Source organism: Impatiens glandulifera, chromosome 8 (assembly GCF_907164915.1).
Source record: "Impatiens glandulifera chromosome 8, dImpGla2.1, whole genome shotgun sequence".
Lineage (NCBI taxonomy): Eukaryota > Viridiplantae > Streptophyta > Magnoliopsida > Ericales > Balsaminaceae > Impatiens > Impatiens glandulifera.
In genome coordinates, this window is record NC_061869.1 from 6745 (window position 1) to 28550 (window position 21806).

Sequence of the window (21806 nt, forward strand, 5' to 3'; positions counted from 1 at the left end):
TTTAAAGCATTAAACTGTCATCACATTATTAATAATAATGACAAGTTTTAAGTTCTAACTTTTTCAAAAACTCACATTTGCCCTTTAAAATAACTAACCCCCAAATGTTCACTTGAAAATAAAATAAAATTAAATCAAATTATACAATATTATTAATATTATAAAATAAATAAATAATCAACCTTCTCTATAAAGATTTAATATTTTCCTTCAACTTAGGAGATTCAAAAAACTGATTCCCACAATTTGATATATTCACCGTTTCTATCGGAAACTCCTGTTTACCGCCATACACATAAAGTATAATTTTCTATTACACCTATTTGAAAATATTCTTAATGTGTTAGTCAAAAAATCGTGATTAAATTTTATTACAATTATATATTTTAAATATAAAAAAAAAATATGTAATAGAATTATACCTTTTGAAAATGAACAAGATTTGAGCTCTTAAGTATGTTATATAATGTTCAGATCCTAAATTGAATTCATACCAACATTACCTTAAAAATAATAATGTTTCTTATTTTCATTTTAAAAATTGTATTCTAAATCTACAATAAACACAAAAATAACTCATGTATAGATCAACCAAGTTAAACATGTCTTTCTCCTATCACATTTTTTATTAACCACAAGCACATAAAAAAAAGCCCAAATGACTAGAAATAATATATTTTAATTTCATATAATCTTGTCCACAAATATTCAAAACAGCATGTAGTACATGTATATGTAAATGTATGGATATATATATAAGCATGTAGTACATATACATATAAATATTTGTATTATAGACTTTAATTATATAGTTTTAAAACAATTAAATAAAGTATTTTCTAAATGAGAGTAAAATTTGAGTTTGGTTATTGTTATTAAGTTTGAAGTTTAACTAAATCTATGGTTGCGGCTCATATCTCCGAACTCTTCAGCCAATCAAAAGCGTGCATGCGTGCTCTCTCTACCTTGATGCGGTGCAAGTGGAATAATGAAATCCGTGCAAGGGCTTCATCACTTTACAACCTCATTGATATACACAGTAAAACTGTAGCATCAATTGCCAACAAAGTTGCGAGCCTTTTTGGAAGCAAACCTGATGCATGCACCAGTTTGAAAAGATCGTCGTGTTAATGGAAGAAAACCGAATATGTATGCAGGAGGTCTTGGAATTGACGTGTTAGAACAGAAACATGTCTATGAGGAGAAGTCTAGTAGGTCTTTCGATAATTTTAAAGGAACTTCAGTGGAACATTCCACTGAAGGTGGCGTCTTGGGAAACAACAGCATGGGAAAAGGCATTGCAGGTTTCCTATTTGATGATGCCTCAGATTTGGATAGACATATTGGGTTAAATTGCAGTCCACCCATTGATAGCTTATCTCCATTTTTTTCTACTCTAGAATTAAAATTCTATATATAAATGAGTCCTCATAAAACATGAGAGTTCTACTGTTTCTTCAAGTCATCCAGCCCACCTATATCATCATCATGACTCAAAACAAATACAAGAACTACACAACAATATTAGGCATTTTTATGTTTGTTTGTAATTTTGTGGGTAGGGGAAAAGCATGTATATCCAACAGGTTGTACTTGAGATGATAAAGAAGTGCCTTTTTTTGTTTATGGTTTGTTCTTATCAGATCTTGTCATCAAGTTTTGAGGAATCCGAAAGTCCCTCGCGCTGCTTCTGTTGACTGACTGACATCTTGCTTTTCTTCCCACCTGGTTTAGAGGAAGCATTACCGTACCATACCATCCCAATCACCGCTATTGTCATTCCTATAACCACTTGTAGATTTAGGCCCTCTTTCCCAAAGAACAAGAATCCTAGTATTAATACTAGGATTGTCTTCATATGCCCAAAGACTTGAAATGATACGGCAGTGAATCTTTCTATGCATATGAACTGGCTAAGGTTAGTCCCTACTACAATCGTGCAAGAAAGGACGATAAATACCTGAAACAACAAACAAAAAGATGAAATGAAAAGTGAAATCCTAAACTCTAAACTATTTTTTTTTCTATTTTTTTTACTTACAATAGATGATAGGCTGTACTCAAATGCATCAACTCTTTTGGTCGTGAGGCAATAATCAAGTAAGAGGGCAATAAGCAGCAAACTTGTAGCCTGAGATGGTGCGGTGTGCCCCAACAAATTGAAAGAACTAAGAGAGTTTTTCCTCTGAAGGAAATGCACATAATATTGTTGCAGAGCAGTACTCAATACTACAATAAACGCAGCTATGAAACCTCTTCCATTTACACTAACATCAGTAACTGTGCAAACTCCTACCCCCTCAGAACAACTGCAATACTAAGTTTCGTGTTTCTTGAGTATCGAATCTTGTCAAAAACCACTTCAAGTAAGCACGACACAGGTATCATGCTCAGCTTTGCAATCTGTGTATACGAAATTCAATATTTCATTCCAAAAAAAAAAAAAAAAACAACTACAATCTGTCATGACCTGATAGAATCCTACAGAATTCCACATGAGACTAACATTCATACCAGCAATTGAGAAGTTAGCGACTATAACAAATTTCAGTAGGTCGGTGACTGGTAAATGTGAAGCTTGTATGTAACCCAACCACCTCAGAATAGCAGTCATCAATGTTGTCGTAGCAAAATGCAGTCGAGTCAATGTTGTAGCTGCATGCATTATCCATTGATTTGTCAAATAACAGAGTCGTCAAGGTTGTCCTAGTAAAATATATATATAAAATGATTTGATTATGAACAAAAATAAAGGAAATTGACCAAAAACTGAAACCATATGTAGCCATTAATGCTTTATTGACTAGAATGATTCCAACAGATGTGACGACATTTAACATCCATGCAGCTGCATCAACTGCATCCTTCTTCTCAGCCTTGCAAGAAGGTGCCATTTTCTATAACCACTTCCTTCCTTAAATTATTATATATCAATCAATTGCACCAAAATCTTCACCATTCCTCCTCCTCCATAATAACTTGTCAATTTCAACACCTGCTGGTGGTTCAAGGTGTGTATGTGTGTGTGTGGAATCAACGACACTTCCACGGAAACCCTGAAAGAAGATATAATCAAGAACTAATATCATCATGAACATACTCAAACAAACTAGTCACAAAGCCATCATCACAGCACTAAAGGTTAATAATTTTCTTACCATCCTACTAATGGACTTGTTGGTCCATTGTCTGCAAACGCAGTTTCAGTTCCATATTTTCAGATGCCAGACCACTTGTATCTCTCTGTCAAAGTTAGAACAACACAAAATTGTCAAAATCATAAATATTAAATAGCCCCAACTTCTTGCCATGAAAACAGAAGATGGAAAAACAAAACACATTATGTTGTGCTAGACCATCTACATACTTGCACCAGGGTTAGCTGAGTGGACAATGAAGTTGATTCTGTTTGCAGAGTTTGAACCTTCCGTTCAAGCTCATTAATATACCTCATCTTCCTTTCCTTAGACCTGGCAGCTGACTGTCGGTTTCCCCAGATCCTATAATAAGTCAAGATGATTGATGTTACAAGTGTGAAGGCAAACATAAGTTAGCATAAAATCATTGATGACTGATTATCTCTGTTGGATGTAGTAAGTACTTCCAGCAAGGGACTAGGGATAAAATATGCATTCAAGCAAATTATTGCTACATACACATTAACAGAGACAATATTCAAAACCCATAGGCTTTATATAACAAGATTTAACTACGCATTTAAAGGATAAATTGTCAGCACAAATAGATTATTATTACTGTTTCATTGGTGCACCATAATATGTCACAGCACATAGGTCAATTTTTATATCAATCATACAAGCAAGTCCATCACTCTTTTTGCAAACAAGAAAACGATTAGAGCCAGCATCCCATGATATCCTAGAGAGCAACCAGTATTTCAGTGACACAATTCCATGCAATGCAAATACATTGCATCCACATCAAACAGACAATAACCAGGCTCCACTGCAAAAAAAAAATAGGAAAATAGATATAACTTGAGCTTAAATGTACATGGAAAAGAATAAAAAAATAACTATTGAGGAAGGTGAATACTGCTAACAAATACTTAGGTTAAGTTGACTTGAATCAACACAGTAATCAATCCAAGTCCAAAGAAATGAGATACGCCTATAACTAAATAAGTCGAGGATGTCTCTTTCGCACAGAATGAAGCAAGACCAGTTGAGGATATTTCTGCATTATTCTTATTGCCAGCATCAACTTAAAATCTGTTCTTAGACTTGATCGGAACATGAACTTTATTTCCAGAATTTGAGACTAATTCATCCATAACCTGTTCCTCAAATGAATTTTGCATAATATTTCCATTCTCAATAGCAGAATGTATTAATGTAGAATTTTTTTTCACCTGCAGCACCTCCATTAGAAATTAAATCAGTTGCATTTCCATTAGAATTTTCACCGTTTACAGCATTAACATTGTCTTTCCTTTTTATTTCTGAATTAAACCAGAAGCATACTCTAATCAAACAGCAGAAAAATCATCAGTCATATTAAAAGCATGGCCTTCAAACTCAATTCCTGCAATCTTCATCAGGTTAGGCTGAACCACAGCAGTCTTAAAAACATTAACCTCAGTCTCTGTTTCAGATTCTTGATCCACATCAACATATCCCAAATCGTTAAGACTAGACAGGTCCAGATTACTCAGAATTTGCTGTTCAACCTCAGTGTTAAAAATGGAGTCCTCATTCAGCCCAATAGCATCTGCAGAACCAGTATCACCAGCAGAACTATTTTCCAGCATATCAGAACCCTTAACAACAACAACATAAGATTCAAATGCCTAGAATCAAACATCATTTCATCATCGACTCCAATAGGAATATAAACAGCCATCATTTATACCAAAACTTCATTTCATTGCCTTTAAAGGGAAATATATTACAAACTAAACAGCTAAACTAGGAATAGGAACAATTTAGGTCATTACATTGTTTGTACTCATCTCAACAAGCCATTAAAAAACTGTAATTGGACCTTGGATTGATGTCAATGCTGATGAAGCAAATAAAGTTGAAGAGGATGGCAGGATGCTTTCCTTAGAAGCAGCAGCAGCTCTCTCAATTCCCTCTCTGTGTATGAAGAATTTACATTGATTTCCTATCTGGAATGGGAATGCTCATTCTCAACTCCTCCTTTCGTTCGTCCAAAGTTCTTTTATATAGGGCTTCAGCAAGGGATTCCTTGGAGAAGGGGGATCCATAATCGAACGGCCCTCCTTCACCTTAAACAACGGGCAGCGCTTTGGGCAGAGATAGAAGGATCGAGTTTTCAGATTAGAGAATTGCCCTTTGCCTCATGAGCCAACCAATCTCTCGAGTAATAGAAAGAAATATACTATAAGAATGAATTTTTTTGAGATTGTTTCATGATCCAACTCTTTTTCATGTATTTGGTCACATCCTGAGATTCAACAATCAAATGAAAAAAGAGTTAATTGTTGAGTTCTTCATTCAAACCTAATGAAAATAGATTTGATCCATAGTAACTATGAAGCAAAATCTAATGAAATGAAGGCTTAGGGATTTCAGATCCAAGTGATTTGATGATGAAACATACTTACTTGATGGCAGAACCAGTAGCGATCGTCGATTCAGTTGAGGTGCTGTTCGGGCTTGGTGAAGTTAACAAACTTTGGTTCTTCAATATTCTCGTAGATCTCTTCATTATTTTCTCGATCTTCCGTAATGAACAATCATATTTCATATTCCCCTGCAAAAGAAAACAATCAAAGTTTGTTAGGAAGAAAGGAGAAAAGTACAGGAAAGAATTCCCACATCGATATATTACAAAGTAAATTATATGAATATAATGGCTTAGAATTTAGTTAGTAATTGCTGGGCTGAATAATATGTGACTGTGACCGAACGGGGTAAAACTATGTTGCCAGATGATCTGGGTGGGTGGCAATTTGGTTTATTTTTGTGGACTAATTAAAATCATTGGATTAAAATATTTTTTAAGACTAAAAATTTCTTTATGTCAAAGCTCTAATACAATTCATTAAATCAAACTATTAAAACATATTACAAATCAACTCTAAATACAAAATGAGCAAATCAAACCTAGAGAATTTGTCCAATTACAAGATTATGGTCCCTTTTTATCAATAGAGAATATGATTCTTGAATGATATGAAAAAATGCCCATTATCTTTTTTTTTTCTTTTTTTTTTGTAATGATGAAGATTATGTGTTTAATGATAAGAAATGAATTGAAAATGAAGGATCATATGGTAGACATGCAAATGTTTTAATATAATGGGATTGGAAAATTTTGAGCCACAAGATTGATTACACATGTTGATGCAAGTAAATGGTCACATTCTACCTAACATTTATATATTGTCAAATACAATGAGTATTTTATTTGTTACTTACCATTTTAAATAATAATATATATTTTTTTAATTTCTCATGTATTTTTTTTTATGAAATATGATTATTTACGTGATGCTAATTCAATATAACGAACTTAACTTAAAATAATTTTATTGAGAATTGAATATAAAAATTATAGTCTTTTAAATAAAAAAAAATTTATCTTTTTAACTAGTAAATTATGTTATAACTAAATTATGATTGACCTAAAATTAGTAATTATATGGTTGTGTTTGTGTTAAAATATTCAAGTGAATGAGATTATTCTTCACAATAGAACTATCATATAACATATTAACAGAAAAAAAGGAAAAAATATATATTTAATAAACTAATATAACAAACAATAAGAGATCAAACCTTATACTAGTTTTATATTTGAACAGAAATAATAATAATTTTATTACCAAATAAATAAAAATTCATTGCTATTTAGAACTCAAACTATGATCATTTTTTATAAAATGAGACTCAGAACTTTAAACTTTGCTTTATAATACTTCAATTATTAAAAATTTTATCATTAATTTTTTTTTCCCACTTTCTTACTTTAACATAATATTTTTTTTTCTTAAATAATTTATCACATTTGTAAAGATAAAATATCAATTCTTTTTTTTTTCTTCGATTTTTCCAATTATTCTCACTTATTATATATATTTTTTAAGGTATTATAACAATATTCGACAGTTTTGAACACATATATTTTGAAAAATACTCAATTTAAAACATAAATACGTCTAAATTGGTAAACAAAACACAAAGTTGTGTCTTTATGAATATTTTTTAAAAATAAATACAAAATATTTCTCTTTTTAAATTTTCTTAAATATTTTTTTAGTTACTTAAATCTAATTCGACAAATTAAAATGCGTAAATATCGAAAACAATACTCAATTTTAAAAAAATATGTTCAAAACGTTTCTAAATATCATTTAATTTAATTTTAAAAAGTGAAAAATTAATTAGAAAAACGAAATATTACATTAAAATAAGATATGGACATTTTGTTTATTTGAAAAAGATTTCTAATGACTAAAATTTTGGATAGTTCAACCTCATTTGACTCGTAAAAATATTCAATCCAAGTATCAAAACCTAATTAATTAGGTGAAAATGATAAAATAAAAAAACAAATTAACTATGTCTAGTGAGACACTATGTCTAGTGATATATGCACGTGGGAGATCTTGAGGCATGAAAAAAATTAATTATCTCACTAAGAATATTAAATTGTATAGACGAAACCATACTAATTGGTGCATGCTTTTTATTTTATTTTATTTTTATAACAAAAGGAAACATACCATTACTAATTCCTCTTGTTTATATTCCCATACCTACTTCTATTTAAATGTCAAATTTTGTCAGTGTTAATTAATAGAAGATTACATCATCTATTTAAATGTGACATATTTCTTTTTTTTTCATATTATATGTATAAAATAGTGTTAGATTGTAATAAAATTGGATAAAAAGTTTTTATCATATATTAATATCATAAGTAAATGTAAACCTATTTGGAAATTGTTATTTTGATATTATTTATGCTGAAAATTTGTCAAAATAAATAACTCAAGCAATTATTTTAATGACTTCAGATTTTTTTACTATATTTGTATTCCCTTTCAATATTTGAATTTGTTACTATTTTACACTTATTATATATATATATATATATATATATATATATATATATATATATATATATATATATATATATATATATATATAATAATAATAATAATATACCAAATTGACTAAACCTTAAATCGAGAGGTCGATCATGAAGATAGAGAGAAAGATTTCTCTGAAGATCGCGATCGAGGATAAGCACCGGTCCAGTAGGCACAAATCATTCAAAGATGACCGCGATGATAAATAAAGGCATCGCTCAAAGTACGACAAGCACCGGGGGACGACGATGGCGGCGGTGACCGCCGAAGGACCCGAGAGCATTCTTCGGAGCGTGAGAGATTTCGTGAAGGGAAGATGGATATGGAAGATAACAGGGAGATGCAATCCGATCGTCGCGATAAGCGCAAGAGATCTCATGAACCTAAGAACGATCGAGGAATGATTACTCATTTGCTAGTGCTTCCTAGGAGAACGAAAGCGTGAACCATCACCGATCGATCTGCACGCTGTTCATCTGCATCGTCTTTTCAGGTTTATTTATCTTCTCCACTACATTTCGATTACAGTACTGATTTAGGCTTCGTCTTGTATCCAATGTTTGAAACGCCAAGGGCAGCTTGAACTCCCATCTGAGTTATACCCTAACCTTAAGCTAAGGTTAGGTAGGGTTTATTGAATTCGATTCGTCGTTTCCTGTTGTAGTAAATTCATGTCAATGTCACATTGCTTTGTGTTATGTAGGCTTCTTTCTCAACATGAATGGTGATATTTCGCTCTATAGATCATGCTTAGCAAGATCATCACCGTATCAATATTACTTTTCCAGATCTATAGTTTTATGGCTATCGATCGGAATAGAATCAATGCGGTTACAGATCGGAATAGAAGTTTATCTCATCATTCATGCTTTAATACAGGTTTTAAAGATGGTTCCACCAATTGAGGCTCCAGTCAAAGTTCAATATTCTCACAAAACTTCTCATGCTCCTCTCAACGAAAGGCTGCTTTCATCTCTAACTAGGAAATCAATTGCTGCACAATCTGATATCCTCAAATGTTAACCAGGATATCAGTGAGTCAAAACTACCGAACCTCAAATGATAACCAAAGTAACATGCCTTTCTCTAGTTGACGTTCAAATGATTGAATTACTGTGCATATTATTCTAGAAGAAGAAGAATGAATGCATAAAAAGAATATTTTTTTTTGGGTCAACTTGTAACCACCTCCTCTGTTACAAGTCGGAATTTCCATCGACGTCGACGACAAAGGTAAGATGGTAAACGGCGAACATGGTGTATGATTCTGGAGGTGTAACTTTGAAGGCCTTTCTTTAAATGGATAAAAAAGGAATTTAGTTTATATGATTATTGCTTCAAATTTTGCAAGATATGTTGTGGGTATTCATTCAACTTTGCAAATTATCATGAAATTGTATGCTATCAATCTTGTGTCTATATTGATATTAATTTGGTGTGAATTGTTACAATCAAACATGATGCAAGATTGAATCACATAACCAAGAGCTTTAAGGCATATTGGACAATACACTAAAACAAACACTTAAGTTAATGAATGATACTTGTTTATGAATTTCTATCAATTATTTTAACTAGTTATACTTTATTTGACATTATAATCAATATATTATAGCAATTAATAAAATTATGATTTTATACAGAATTCACAAAAGATGAGAGAAGATCGAAAATGGATGGATTACAGAACATTGCCTGATCGTCAAGGATGGAATGAAGATTTTTTTGAAGGGGTAGAAGACTTTTTGAAATTTGCTACTAGTAAAGCTGCATACATGAATGGTGACAAGATCAGGTGCCCATGTTCAAAATGTGTAAACATGAAATGCAAAGATTTGGACGATTGTAGAAATCATCTCTACGAATTCGGTTTTACTGAAAATTATTATACTTGGATATTTCATGGTGAACCGCATCAGCAAATACATCCTTCTCTAAATGAAGTTGCAATTGTTAAAGATGAAGAATTGAATGCGTTCCATCCTAGCTCTACATCGCAAATTGATAACGCTGATTCAGAAAATGCTGAAAAAGATAGTTCTAGTAATTTTTTGAAAGTCTTGCAAGCTTCTTATCAACCACTTTGGGAAGGTCATCCACATCATACTCAGCTATCAACTTCATTAAAGTTGGTAAATTTCAGATTTGAACATAATTTGTCTGAGACTGTTATGGATTCTCTTCTTGACTTGGTGTGTGAGTTATTGCCAGCTGATAATAATTTACCAAGAAACTCTTTTGAAGCAAATAAGTTGCTTACAGATTTGGGGTTGCCAATTGAAGACAGAGATGATAAAGATGACTCTGAAAATGATACATATGATGATGAAGATTGCTCTGAAAATGACACTGATGATGAAGATTGCTCTGAAAGTGACACAGATGATGATGGTTATGCATTTTAAGATAATTTCCTTTAATGGAAACTATCCTCTAGCGGATCGGATCGTGACGGATTTTAAAGGGGTCAAGAGCTGTGGGAATTGTTTGAACTGAAATATTGTTTAGAACAAGAAAAAGAAAGAATTTCCACATTGCTAGTTTAATAGAAAAATTATATGAATATAATGGACTATTATTCATTTCATGTTCGACGGGCCTGTAACTTTGGGCTTGGGCTGGCTTGTGTTTGTGGGGAGATTATATATGATGGATAATGGGTTAAACCCTAAAAGGGTGGGTTTTGTGTTTCTAATGTATTTTTTTTTCATAATTTTATAACTAAATTATGATTGACCTAAAATTAGTTATTATATCGTTGTGTTTGTGTTAAAATATTCAAGTCAGAAAAAAAGGAAAAAAAAATTTAATAAACCAATATATATAACAAACAATAAGAGATCAAAACTCATACTAGTTTTATACTTGAACATAAATAATAATAATTTTATTACCAAATAAATAAAGGTCAATGGCTATTTAGAACTCAAACTATGATCATTTTTTTATAAAATGAGACTTGAACTTTAAACTTTGTCCTATAATTATTCAATTATTAAAAATTTTGTCATTAATTTTTTTTTCCACTTTCTTACTTTAACATAATATTTTTTTTCTTAAATAATTTATCACATTTGTAAAGATAAAATATCAATTCTTTTTTTTTCGATTTTTCCAATTATTCTCACTTATTATATATATTTTTAATGTATTATAACAATATTCGACAGTTTTGAACACATATATTTTGAAAAATACTCAATTTAAAACATAAATACGTCTAAATTGGTAAACAAAACACAAAGTTGTGTCTTTATGAATATTTTTTAAAAATAAATACAAAATATTTCTCTATTTAAATTTTCTTAAATATTTTTTCAAATTACAATTTTTTTAATTACTTAAATCAAATTCGACAAATTAAAATGCGTAAATATCGAAAACAATACTCAATTTAAAAAAGATATGTTCAAAACGTTTCTAAATATCATTTAATTTAATTTTAAAAAGTGACAAATTAATTAGAGAAACGAAATATTACATTAAAATAAGATATGGACATTTTGTTTATTTGAAAAAGGTTTCTAATGACTAAAATTTTGGATAGTTCAACCTCATTTGACTCATAAAAATATTCAATCCAAGTATCAAAACCTAATTAATTAGGTGAAAACGATAAAATAAAAAAATAAAAAAATAAATTAACTATGTCTAGTGAAACACTATGTCTAGTGAGACACTATGTCTTGTGAGACGGGACAAATGAAGATATATGCACGTGAGAGATCTCGAGGCAAGAAAAAAATTAATTATCTCACTAAGAATATTAAATCGTATAGACGAAACCATACTAATTGGTGCATGTCTTTATGAATATTTTTTAAAAATAAATACAAAATATTTCTCTATTTAAATTTTCTTAAATATTTTTTCAAATTACAATTTTTTTAGTTACTTAAATCAAATTCGACAAATTAAAATGCGTAAATATCGAAAACAATACTCAATTTTAAAAAGATATGTTCAAAACGTTTCTAAATATCATTTAATTTAATTTTAAAAAGTGACAAATTAATTAGAGAAACGAAATATTACATTAAAATAAGATATGGACATTTTGTTTATTTGAAAAAGGTTTCTAATGACTAAAATTTTGGATAGTTCAACCTCATTTGACTCATAAAAATATTCAATCCAAGTATCAAAACCTAATTAATTAGGTGAAAATGATAAAATAAAAAAATAAAAAAATAAATTAACTATGTCTAGTGAGACACTATGTCTAGTGAGACGGGACAAATGAAGATATATGCACGTGAGAGATCTTGAGGCAAGAAAAAAAATTAATTATCTCACTAAGAATATTAAATCGTATAGACGAAACCATACTAATTGGTGCATGCTTTTTATTTTATTTTATTTTTATAACGAAAGGAAACATAATTTAGCAGATGAGTCTAACCTAACCTCACCATTACTAATTCCTCTTGTTTATATTTCCATACCTACTTCGCATAAATAAGTCAAATAATTCCTCTTATTTATATTCCCATACCTACTTCGCATAAATAAGTCTAATTTTTTGTTAGTGTTAATTAATAGAGGATTACATCGTCTATTTAAATGTGACATATTTCTTTTCTTTTCGTATTATATGTATAAAATAGTGTTAGATTGTAATAAAATTGGACAAAAAGTTTTGATTTGATCTATGACAATGCAATTTTGAGTCTATTTTAATTGAATAATCACATATTGACCTATTTGGAAATTATTATTTTGATATTATTTATGCTAAAAAATTGTCAAAATAAATAACTCAAGCAATTATTTTAATGACTTTAAGATTATTTTACTATATTTGTATTCCCTTTCAATATTTGAATTTGTTACTATTTTACACTCATTATATATATATATATATAATAATAATAATAATAATAATAATAATATACCAAATTGACTAAACCCTAAATCGAGAGGTCGATCGTGAAGATAGAGAGAAAAATTTCTCTGAAGATCGCGATCGAGGTCATAAGCACCGGTCCAGTAGGCACAAATCATTCAGAGATGACCGCGATGATAAATAAAGGCATCGCTCAAAGTACGACAAGCACCGGGGGACGACGATGGCGGCGGTGACCGCCGAAGGACCCGAGAGCATTCTTCGGAGCGTGAGAGATTTCGTGAAGGGAAGATGGATATGGAAGATAACAGGGAGATGCAATCCGATCGTCGCGATAAGCGCAAGAGATCTCATGAACCTAAGAACGATCGATGAAAGTGTGAGAAGTCTTACGATAAAGATAATAAGTCAGATCGGGATAAACGTGAGAAATCGTATGAGAGAGAAGGGAGTAGGGAAATGCAGACGGAGCCACCTTTCTTCTCCAACACGTTGATGACCTGGAGTCGACTCCAATTTTCGATGAGTTGCCCACGGCCAAAATCGTGTCCGTTTCTCGGCCTGACGCTACCGATATTAGTCCAGCACTCCTTTCTTACACCATCGAGTTCCAATACAAATAGGTATGATCTCTTTTAACTGATCATAGCTTGTTTGTTTTTGCTCTTGCTCTTGTTTATTGCGAGTGAATATGTGAATTGCGATTCTGAATATTGAGGTGATAAATAGACAAGTGTTTGAGCTAAGTTTCTACTGCTTGTGGGGGTTTGAAAGTATAAAATGTTTTTTAATCTTACTAGAAATATGTGGAGCTAACTGCTAAGCTGTTTGGTTTCAACTTTGCATACGACTTTGATTAATAGAAATAGGCTCTACATACTATTGTAATATATAAGTGGAAACTGACATTAGAACCTTATTGAAACGGTTTCACAAACAAAACATTGGATCAAGCTTTCATTAATGGCACTGAGTTCTACATTAGTTGTTTCTATTACTAAAGCTATGTTTCCGTCTGCAACAATGGGTAATGACCCTATTGGTGGAATCATATGCGAATACAATAATAGAAAGTATTGAGCTAGTTACTAATTTAATGTGATTACTATTGTAATATGTTTTAATAGAAAGGGTGTTTTGATTTACCTGTTAGATTTACCAAGTGATACAATTTTAATATTATCTTTTGCTACATTAGTGTGGAACTTTGCTAAGTCTTGTACCATTAGATTTTGTAGTGCTATGGCATCATAATTGTAGACGGACAAGGTTCTTTACTTTTATTCATCACAAACTTGATTAAATGAGCATGAGTGTTAGCATTCCTATTTTGAACATCTGAAACACATTTGTAACCATAGTTATTACCTATTCTTACTGAGCAAAGCATCAAGTTTTCTTTACAGTATAAAACCTAATTTTGCTAGGGATGAAAAGTGTAAGCCCTCAAGGGCTTGCAAACCACATCAGCAATAAGATACTCATGCTTGCTAAGTCTTTCCTCTTTATTGCACTCGACATATCCTCCTTTTTTCTCTGGGTTCTAGGATGTGCTACCCCCTGTTCTTCTTTATCTTCATGGTTCTAGGATATGCTACCTTCCTATTCCTCTTTATCTTCTCCTCAACTGTAGCTCAAAATTGGGGGGAGTTAAATTGTGGCTTCATTTGGAAACACTTTTTATGTCAGTGGATATGATCTAGATGAGATCACGTCTAAAATCAGAACTTAGTAAGATAGATCCAGAAACATAAAGTGTATCCAAATAGTCCATGTAACATGCGTATGAATGTCTATCTAGTTCTATATGTATTTGTGAAATAAAATGGAAAGGTAATAGAGCTGGCATAGCATTTGTTTGATTATAGGAATTATGACAATTTGGAAGTGATAGATTTCTGCAGCCACTGTTGATGATGTGGTGTGTGTGGCCCAAAATTTGTTTAGCTCTTGAGGTTGAAGTTTTGGCCTTTCTGTTTATGTGACTTTTGGCAGGAAATTTGCTTTGTGACTTTTTTGCATTTGTTCTTTTGTGAGTTTTCTATCCATTGGATGATGGTCTGATATAGTTGATTCTATGAGCTTGGGAAATTCTTTGAGGTGTTAATTTAATTTTACATTTACCAGATTCTATATCTTGTTATTTTTTTATACAGGCAACATGTGCCTCAGCACTGCTCAATTGCAGTTAGAATTGTACCCCGGACATTTTGACACCATATTTGGACGGGTTGGTCAGCAAACTGCTCCTATGCCTATGCGCATCGTTACGCCTATGCTCAACCTCTACTCTGAACCCTAATTCTCCTCCGATGGATCCTCAGGTGACTCAAATCCATGAAATACTTCCCTCACAAGCCCCACCACCTCTATAATCTCTTGCACACTTTCTCTCTAGATCTCTCCAAGTTCCACATGCAAATCAATGGTCGCCATTTCCATTCCTTCTACTTCTCTCCTCCTTTTCGCGGCCTTTTCCTCTCTATAACGATGCGCATAGGCATAGGAGCACCCCAAGGCTACAATCGCCTCGCGCCGATTATCGCTCTTGCTGCGGCAGTCTGCAAACGACTCTAATTTCACAACTCCATTTCAGCAGTGCTTCCTTGTTTGACTAATTCCTCTACGGTAAGGACGTATTATTATTATTCTCTCTTTAGCATAAGTTCGAGCAATACATTAACCACGTTACCTAATTCTAATCTACAGACTACGGTCGGGGGAGATTTTGTGGATAGAAAGACACGTTTACTAGTTGTGAAGCCAACTACAACAGTTGAGGTAATTATGATCAAAGTTGCCTGTTCTTATGTTTTTGTTGAATAAAATTTTCGGAAATGAGATCAGATGAAGAGCCATTGCCATAATTTGGAACATAACTCTTTTGCTCGACTTTGAATTGGTTCTCTATATGAATTTAGGTTCAGTGATCTAGATTCCAGCTTGTGCAGGGAATTATATCAAAATGACTATTCAGTTTTCAATATTCAGTTATGTATGTTTATAAGCCACTAATGTATAACCCTTTTCTCTGTAAAACTGTCCTTAGGTTCTATTACAGCCAGATCCATTTCTCAATGAGCTTACCAGTATGTTTGAGCGCAATACAAAGACAAAATCTGTTTGGGTTACTCTAAAGCGCTGTGAGTTGATGATCATGTTTATGTTTTTGCTTCTTAAATTACTTTGTGTGATGCTGATTACATTTTGACTCTCTTTTCTTATGCTACTGAAGCTGTACAGGAATGCTGTGGAAATTTAGAGGGTAGAGGGGAGAGAGGATTTGTCCCGATAAATGCTCTGCTTTGATGAGTAGAATCCAGAGACTCACCAAGCACATACTCGTTCCCCCAAAAGAAAAATTCCTGCTTTGAATGATGTGCCGGGCCATCAACGCAGTCTTTCTGCAGATGATGATGTAAGTTTCACCCTCTTGGTCTATCCTATGGCCTGCTTGTACTGATTTTACATTTTGGATTCTTTTAACATTTCTTGGTGATTGTTATTTGTGCTGGATCAGAAACTTGAGCTTCTATGTGATGGTTTGCTCTTGGAAATTGGAAATCAAAAGAATTCTTTGTCTTCTACATTTTCAAATTAATTTAAACAGACGGTCTTTGAGCAAGTGGACAGATGATCTATCATGCAATATGTTTTCTGTTCTAGTGATCCTGTTTTTATGTTCTCACCGTCATCATATGTTTTGTTTGTATTTTGTTCCAGGCATGGGCCAGGCTCTGCAAATGCCTGGGTCAGGACTTTCTACCTTATATGAGTGTTGTAATGCCACCCGCTCCTATCTGCTCAACTTAAACCTGATGTTACTATTACATTAGCAGATTCTAATGATGAAATTGATGAATCTGATGACGAAAGGTTTGGCATTCTACCTTATAATTTTTTTTCAAAGTTTTAGTTTGATATTAGAATATGACTCTGTTACTGTCATGGAGGATCATGTTGGACCTAAGATCCTGTACTTGCATCAAAGGCAGCAAGCCAAGAGGAGCAATTTTCTGTTTGTGGAGGAAGGCAAGTGGTGAAAAGATGCCGAGGTAATGCAATGACATGTTTAGTTTGTTGCTTTTCTAGTGTTTTTATCTTCGTTTGCTGATTGACCCTTAACTGTTGGTGTTATTCTAATTTAGGACCCTCCCAGCTGCCAAAAGAGTAAGGTCTCTTGCTTTCTATAGGGACTTTACTTTTGCTGCATATGGAAACAATATTGCTGTTTTCAAACGTGCTCATCAGGTTAGTTGTTTAGATTCTTTTTTTAATGTAAAGACGTACATGCTTTTATTAACTTTAGGTTCTATTACAGCCAAATCTTAAACCCTTTCCTCTATAGGAGGAACAATGAGAAACCATAACCTTTATTTATGACTATACAAACTTTTCTTTATTAAAAATTAATAATAAGGCTGACTGAGTAGAGCTGTCATTTGCATGCATATTTCCCTGTGTATTGTAGTCTTTTTGGCCATTTTATAATTATTTTTATTTTCATGTACTGTTATCTTTAATTAAAGTGAATTAATATTGTTGGTATTATTCATCTAACTGTTAGTAACAAATATTTATAGAAATTATACAGTATGGGCTGATAATATTTTATTTATTTAAATTGATAATGAAATGAGTCATATATGAGTACAAACATGGCACTCGGTAAGAATAACACGTTAACAACTCTATGTCTTTAACATGCAACATTATAGTGACACGTGTCTTGCCTGCATGATCAGTGATGAATTATTTTAAAATAAATAAATTAATATTAATTAAAAAGCAAACACACGCTACATACGTGTTTTAACAATATCGAGAGATAAGCTTTTAATCTTGATATAAATATATATTTTTAATTTAATGAGAAGAGAGGTAAAACGTACATATAAGAAGCGAAAACTCGAAAGGACGCGAAACTTCAAAGCGGTTTCTGATTTATTCGTGTAGAAACAAACCCTCATCCCTTTCCCTCCACATCAAGAACACGACGGCGAACTTTCTGGAAACGATAGCTCAGTTATTCATTCAATTTACTGTTACTGTTTACTGTATTTCACTTAATTTGTATTTTCTCTTGTTTTGTATTTTCTCTTGTGTTTTAGAACCATTTAGACTCTCTCTGCATTGTCTTCCTCATTAAGAACTAATCAGCCTGTTGTCAATCTGTATATTCGATTGATTTGCTTGATTGAGCAGGTAGTTAGGTCATTTGTTAATTTCATTATCTACTACGAACACATGATTACTGATCAATATTCGTCCGGTGTTATTTTATATCTCTCTCGCGACAGTTAGAAAAACAAAAGGGAAATGAAAGAGACATCCAACTCTTCCCCGTATCGGCGGCACCGGGACGACGACGTCGAGGCTGGGAACAACGCCTATGTTCACGAGGAGGATCACAAGATCCGAACCTTCACTTTGTTGGGGAAATTGCTCTGGCGCCTCCAGAAGTTGCTATTGACATGGCTGCACAACAACAGTGAGTTTTTTTCCCTCACATGTGAACTGATGTGTAATATTATTTGGTATATAGCTTCTTGAATGTAACTTTATGCCCGAAATAACTCTTTGTGCAGGCTTGAAGCTGAGTTGATTAATGCTTCCGCACAGCCTTTACCAGATAATGATTATGATCTGTTTGATTAGAAGAAATCTTTTGAACGGGCTTTTCCTCTTTTGGCCTGCCTCTTCTTACTTAATGAACGGGATCCTTCTTCTGTGAGCACGCCTTACCTTCTTCATAAGAGTAGGCTCAATTTATCTTTGACTACAGCAATTTGGTTTGATTCTTGTTCGATTGTATAAACTGCTATGCTGCTGGACTTTAAAGATCATCATCTCCAATAAAAGTAGTTCCTCCTACACAGCAGCAAGGACACAGATGATGATGAGTTATTTAATAGCATGGATGATGATGATGCTTCTAGAATACAGATCTTAAAGAGTTGAAGAAACTATTCATATCTCCCATCAGAATGATATTGGACCGATACTTGTGGTGGAGAGCTGGCTGAGATTGACTTAGTTTAGTTCCTCTTATTTTTTTTTATTTAAGGCAGAATTTATCCCACATTGCTTCTTTACAAATGTAAGCATCTGTTTATAACTGATTATAACTCTTAGTACATTAAAAGGGCTTATTACATGGGCTGTGGCCCATGTGGGTAAAACTATATTCTTCAAAAGGCAGTCCAACCCGGTTCGCCCGAAGGGTGGGTGGGTGGTAATTCGGGTTTCGGGTTTCGGGTTTCGGGTTTCGGGTTTCGGGTTTCGGGTTTCGGGTTTCGGGTTTCGGGTTTCGGGTTTCGGGTTTCGGGTTTCGGGTTTCGGGTTTGGGGTTTAGGGTTTAGGGTTTAGGGTTTCGGGTTTAGGGTTTAGGGTTTAGGGTTTAGGGTTTAGGGTTTAGGGTTTAGGGTTTAGGGTTTAGGGTTTAGGGTTTAGGGTTTAGGGTTTAGGGTTTAGGGTTTAGGGTTTAGGGTTTAGGGTTTAGGGTTTAGGGTTTAGGGTTTAGGGTTTAGGGTTTAGGGTTTAGGGTTTAGGGTTTAGGGTTTAGGGTTTAGGGTTTAGGGTTTAGGGTTTAGGGTTTAGGGTTTAGGGTTTAGGGTTTAGGGTTTAGGGTTTAGGGTTTAGGGTTTAGGGTTTAGGGTTTAGGGTTTAGGGTTTAGGGTTTAGGGTTTAGGGTTTAGGGTTTAGGGTTTAGGGTTTAGGGTTTAGGGTTTAGGGTTTAGGGTTTAGGGTTTAGGGTTTAGGGTTTAGGGTTTAGGGTTTAGGGTTTAGGGTTTAGGGTTTAGGGTTTAGGGTTTAGGGTTTAGGGTTTAGGGTTTAGGGTTTAGGGTTTAGGGTTTAGGGTTTAGGGTTTAGGGTTTAGGGTTTAGGGTTTAGGGTTTAGGGTTTAGGGTTTAGGGTTTAGGGTTTAGGGTTTAGGGTTTAGGGTTTAGGGTTTAGGGTTTAGGGTTTAGGGTTTAGGGTTTAGGGTTTAGGGTTTAGGGTTTAGGGTTTAGGGTTTAGGGTTTAGGGTTTAGGGTTTAGGGTTTAGGGTTTAGGGTTTAGGGTTTAGGGTTTAGGGTTTAGGGTTTAGGGTTTAGGGTTTAGGGTTTAGGGTTTAGGGTTTAGGGTTTAGGGTTTAGGGTTTAGGGTTTAGGGTTTAGGGTTTAGGGTTTAGGGTTTAGGGTTTAGGGTTTAGGGTTTAGGGTTTAGGGTTTAGGGTTTAGGGTTTAGGGTTTAGGGTTTAGGGTTTAGGGTTTAGGGTTTAGGGTTTAGGGTTTAGGGTTTAGGGTTTAGGGTTTAGGGTTTAGGGTTTAGGGTTTAGGGTTTAGGGTTTAGGGTTTAGGGTTTAGGGTTTAGGGTTTAGGGTTTAGGGTTTAGGGTTTAGGGTTTAGGGTTTAGGGTTTAGGGTTTAGGGTTTAGGGTTTAGGGTTTAGGGTTTAGGGTTTAGGGTTTAGGGTTTAGGGTTTAGGGTTTAGGGTTTAGGGTTTAGGGTTTAGGGTTTAGGGTTTAGGGTTTAGGGTTTAGGGTTTAGGGTTTAGGGTTTAGGGTTTAGGGTTTAGGGTTTAGGGTTTAGGGTTTAGGGTTTAGGGTTTAGGGTTTAGGGTTTAGGGTTTAGGGTTTAGGGTTTAGGGTTTAGGGTTTAGGGTTTAGGGTTTAGGGTTTAGGGTTTAGGGTTTAGGGTTTAGGGTTTAGGGTTTAGGGTTTAGGGTTTAGGGTTTAGGGTTTAGGGTTTAGGGTTTAGGGTTTAGGGTTTAGGGTTTAGGGTTTAGGGTTTAGGGTTTAGGGTTTAGGGTTTAGGGTTTAGGGTTTAGGGTTTAGGGTTTAGGGTTTAGGGTTTAGGGTTTAGGGTTTAGGGTTTAGGGTTTAGGGTTTAGGGTTTAGGGTTTAGGGTTTAGGGTTTAGGGTTTAGGGTTTAGGGTTTAGGGTTTAGGGTTTAGGGTTTAGGGTTTAGGGTTTAGGGTTTAGGGTTTAGGGTTTAGGGTTTAGGGTTTAGGGTTTAGGGTTTAGGGTTTAGGGTTTAGGGTTTAGGGTTTAGGGTTTAGGGTTTAGGGTTTAGGGTTTAGGGTTTAGGGTTTAGGGTTTAGGGTTTAGGGTTTAGGGTTTAGGGTTTAGGGTTTAGGGTTTAGGGTTTAGGGTTTAGGGTTTAGGGTTTAGGGTTTAGGGTTTAGGGTTTAGGGTTTAGGGTTTAGGGTTTAGGGTTTAGGGTTTAGGGTTTAGGGTTTAGGGTTTAGGGTTTAGGGTTTAGGGTTTAGGGTTTAGGGTTTAGGGTTTAGGGTTTAGGGTTTAGGGTTTAGGGTTTAGGGTTTAGGGTTTAGGGTTTAGGGTTTAGGGTTTAGGGTTTAGGGTTTAGGGTTTAGGGTTTAGGGTTTAGGGTTTAGGGTTTAGGGTTTAGGGTTTAGGGTTTAGGGTTTAGGGTTTAGGGTTTAGGGTTTAGGGTTTAGGGTTTAGGGTTTAGGGTTTAGGGTTTAGGGTTTAGGGTTTAGGGTTTAGGGTTTAGGGTTTAGGGTTTAGGGTTTAGGGTTTAGGGTTTAGGGTTAGGGTTTAGGGTTTAGGGTTTAGGGTTTAGGGTTTAGGGTTTAGGGTTTAGGGTTTAGGGTTTAGGGTTTAGGGTTTAGGGTTTAGGGTTTAGGGTTTAGGGTTTAGGGTTTAGGGTTTAGGGTTTAGGGTTTAGGGTTTAGGGTTTAGGGTTTAGGGTTTAGGGTTTAGGGTTTAGGGTTTAGGGTTTAGGGTTTAGGGTTTAGGGTTTAGGGTTTAGGGTTTAGGGTTTAGGGTTTAGGGTTTAGGGTTTAGGGTTTAGGGTTTAGGGTTTAGGGTTTAGGGTTTAGGGTTTAGGGTTTAGGGTTTAGGGTTTAGGGTTTAGGGTTTAGGGTTTAGGGT

The 21806-nt window shown here is 33.8% G+C and overlaps 1 protein-coding gene and 1 pseudogene across 1 annotated transcript; one reads left to right on the forward strand and one right to left on the reverse strand.

The window, feature by feature from the left end:
- Positions 1 to 1436: 1436 nt before the first annotated feature.
- On the reverse strand, positions 1437 to 3213 carry LOC124912150 (annotated as a pseudogene).
- Positions 3214 to 15419: 12206 nt separating this feature from the next.
- LOC124911550 lies at positions 15420 to 19066 on the forward strand. The gene is made up of 9 exons (XM_047452054.1): positions 15420 to 15488; positions 15979 to 16056; positions 16246 to 16347; positions 16653 to 16680; positions 16769 to 16805; positions 16883 to 16984; positions 17078 to 17180; positions 18230 to 18420; positions 18518 to 19066. Exons 1-9 carry the CDS (start codon positions 15420 to 15422, stop codon positions 18585 to 18587), a joined length of 780 nt encoding a protein of 259 aa, XP_047308010.1. The 3' UTR covers positions 18588 to 19066.
- Positions 19067 to 21806: the final 2740 nt, after the last annotated feature.

What these genes read in the sequence shown, in the direction of transcription:
- LOC124911550 (XM_047452054.1), top strand. Translation starts at nt 15,420, where the DNA reads ATGCGCATAGGCATAGGAGCACCCCAAGGCTACAATCGCCTCGCGCCG. An exon ending in TTATCGCTCTTGCTGCGGCA is followed by an intron (nt 15,489 to 15,978) that starts GTCTGCAAACGA and finishes AACTGTCCTTAG; the next exon opens with GTTCTATTACAGCCAGATCC. An exon ending in CAGGCTCTGCAAATGCCTGG is followed by an intron (nt 16,681 to 16,768) that starts GTCAGGACTTTC and finishes TTACATTAGCAG; the next exon opens with ATTCTAATGATGAAATTGAT.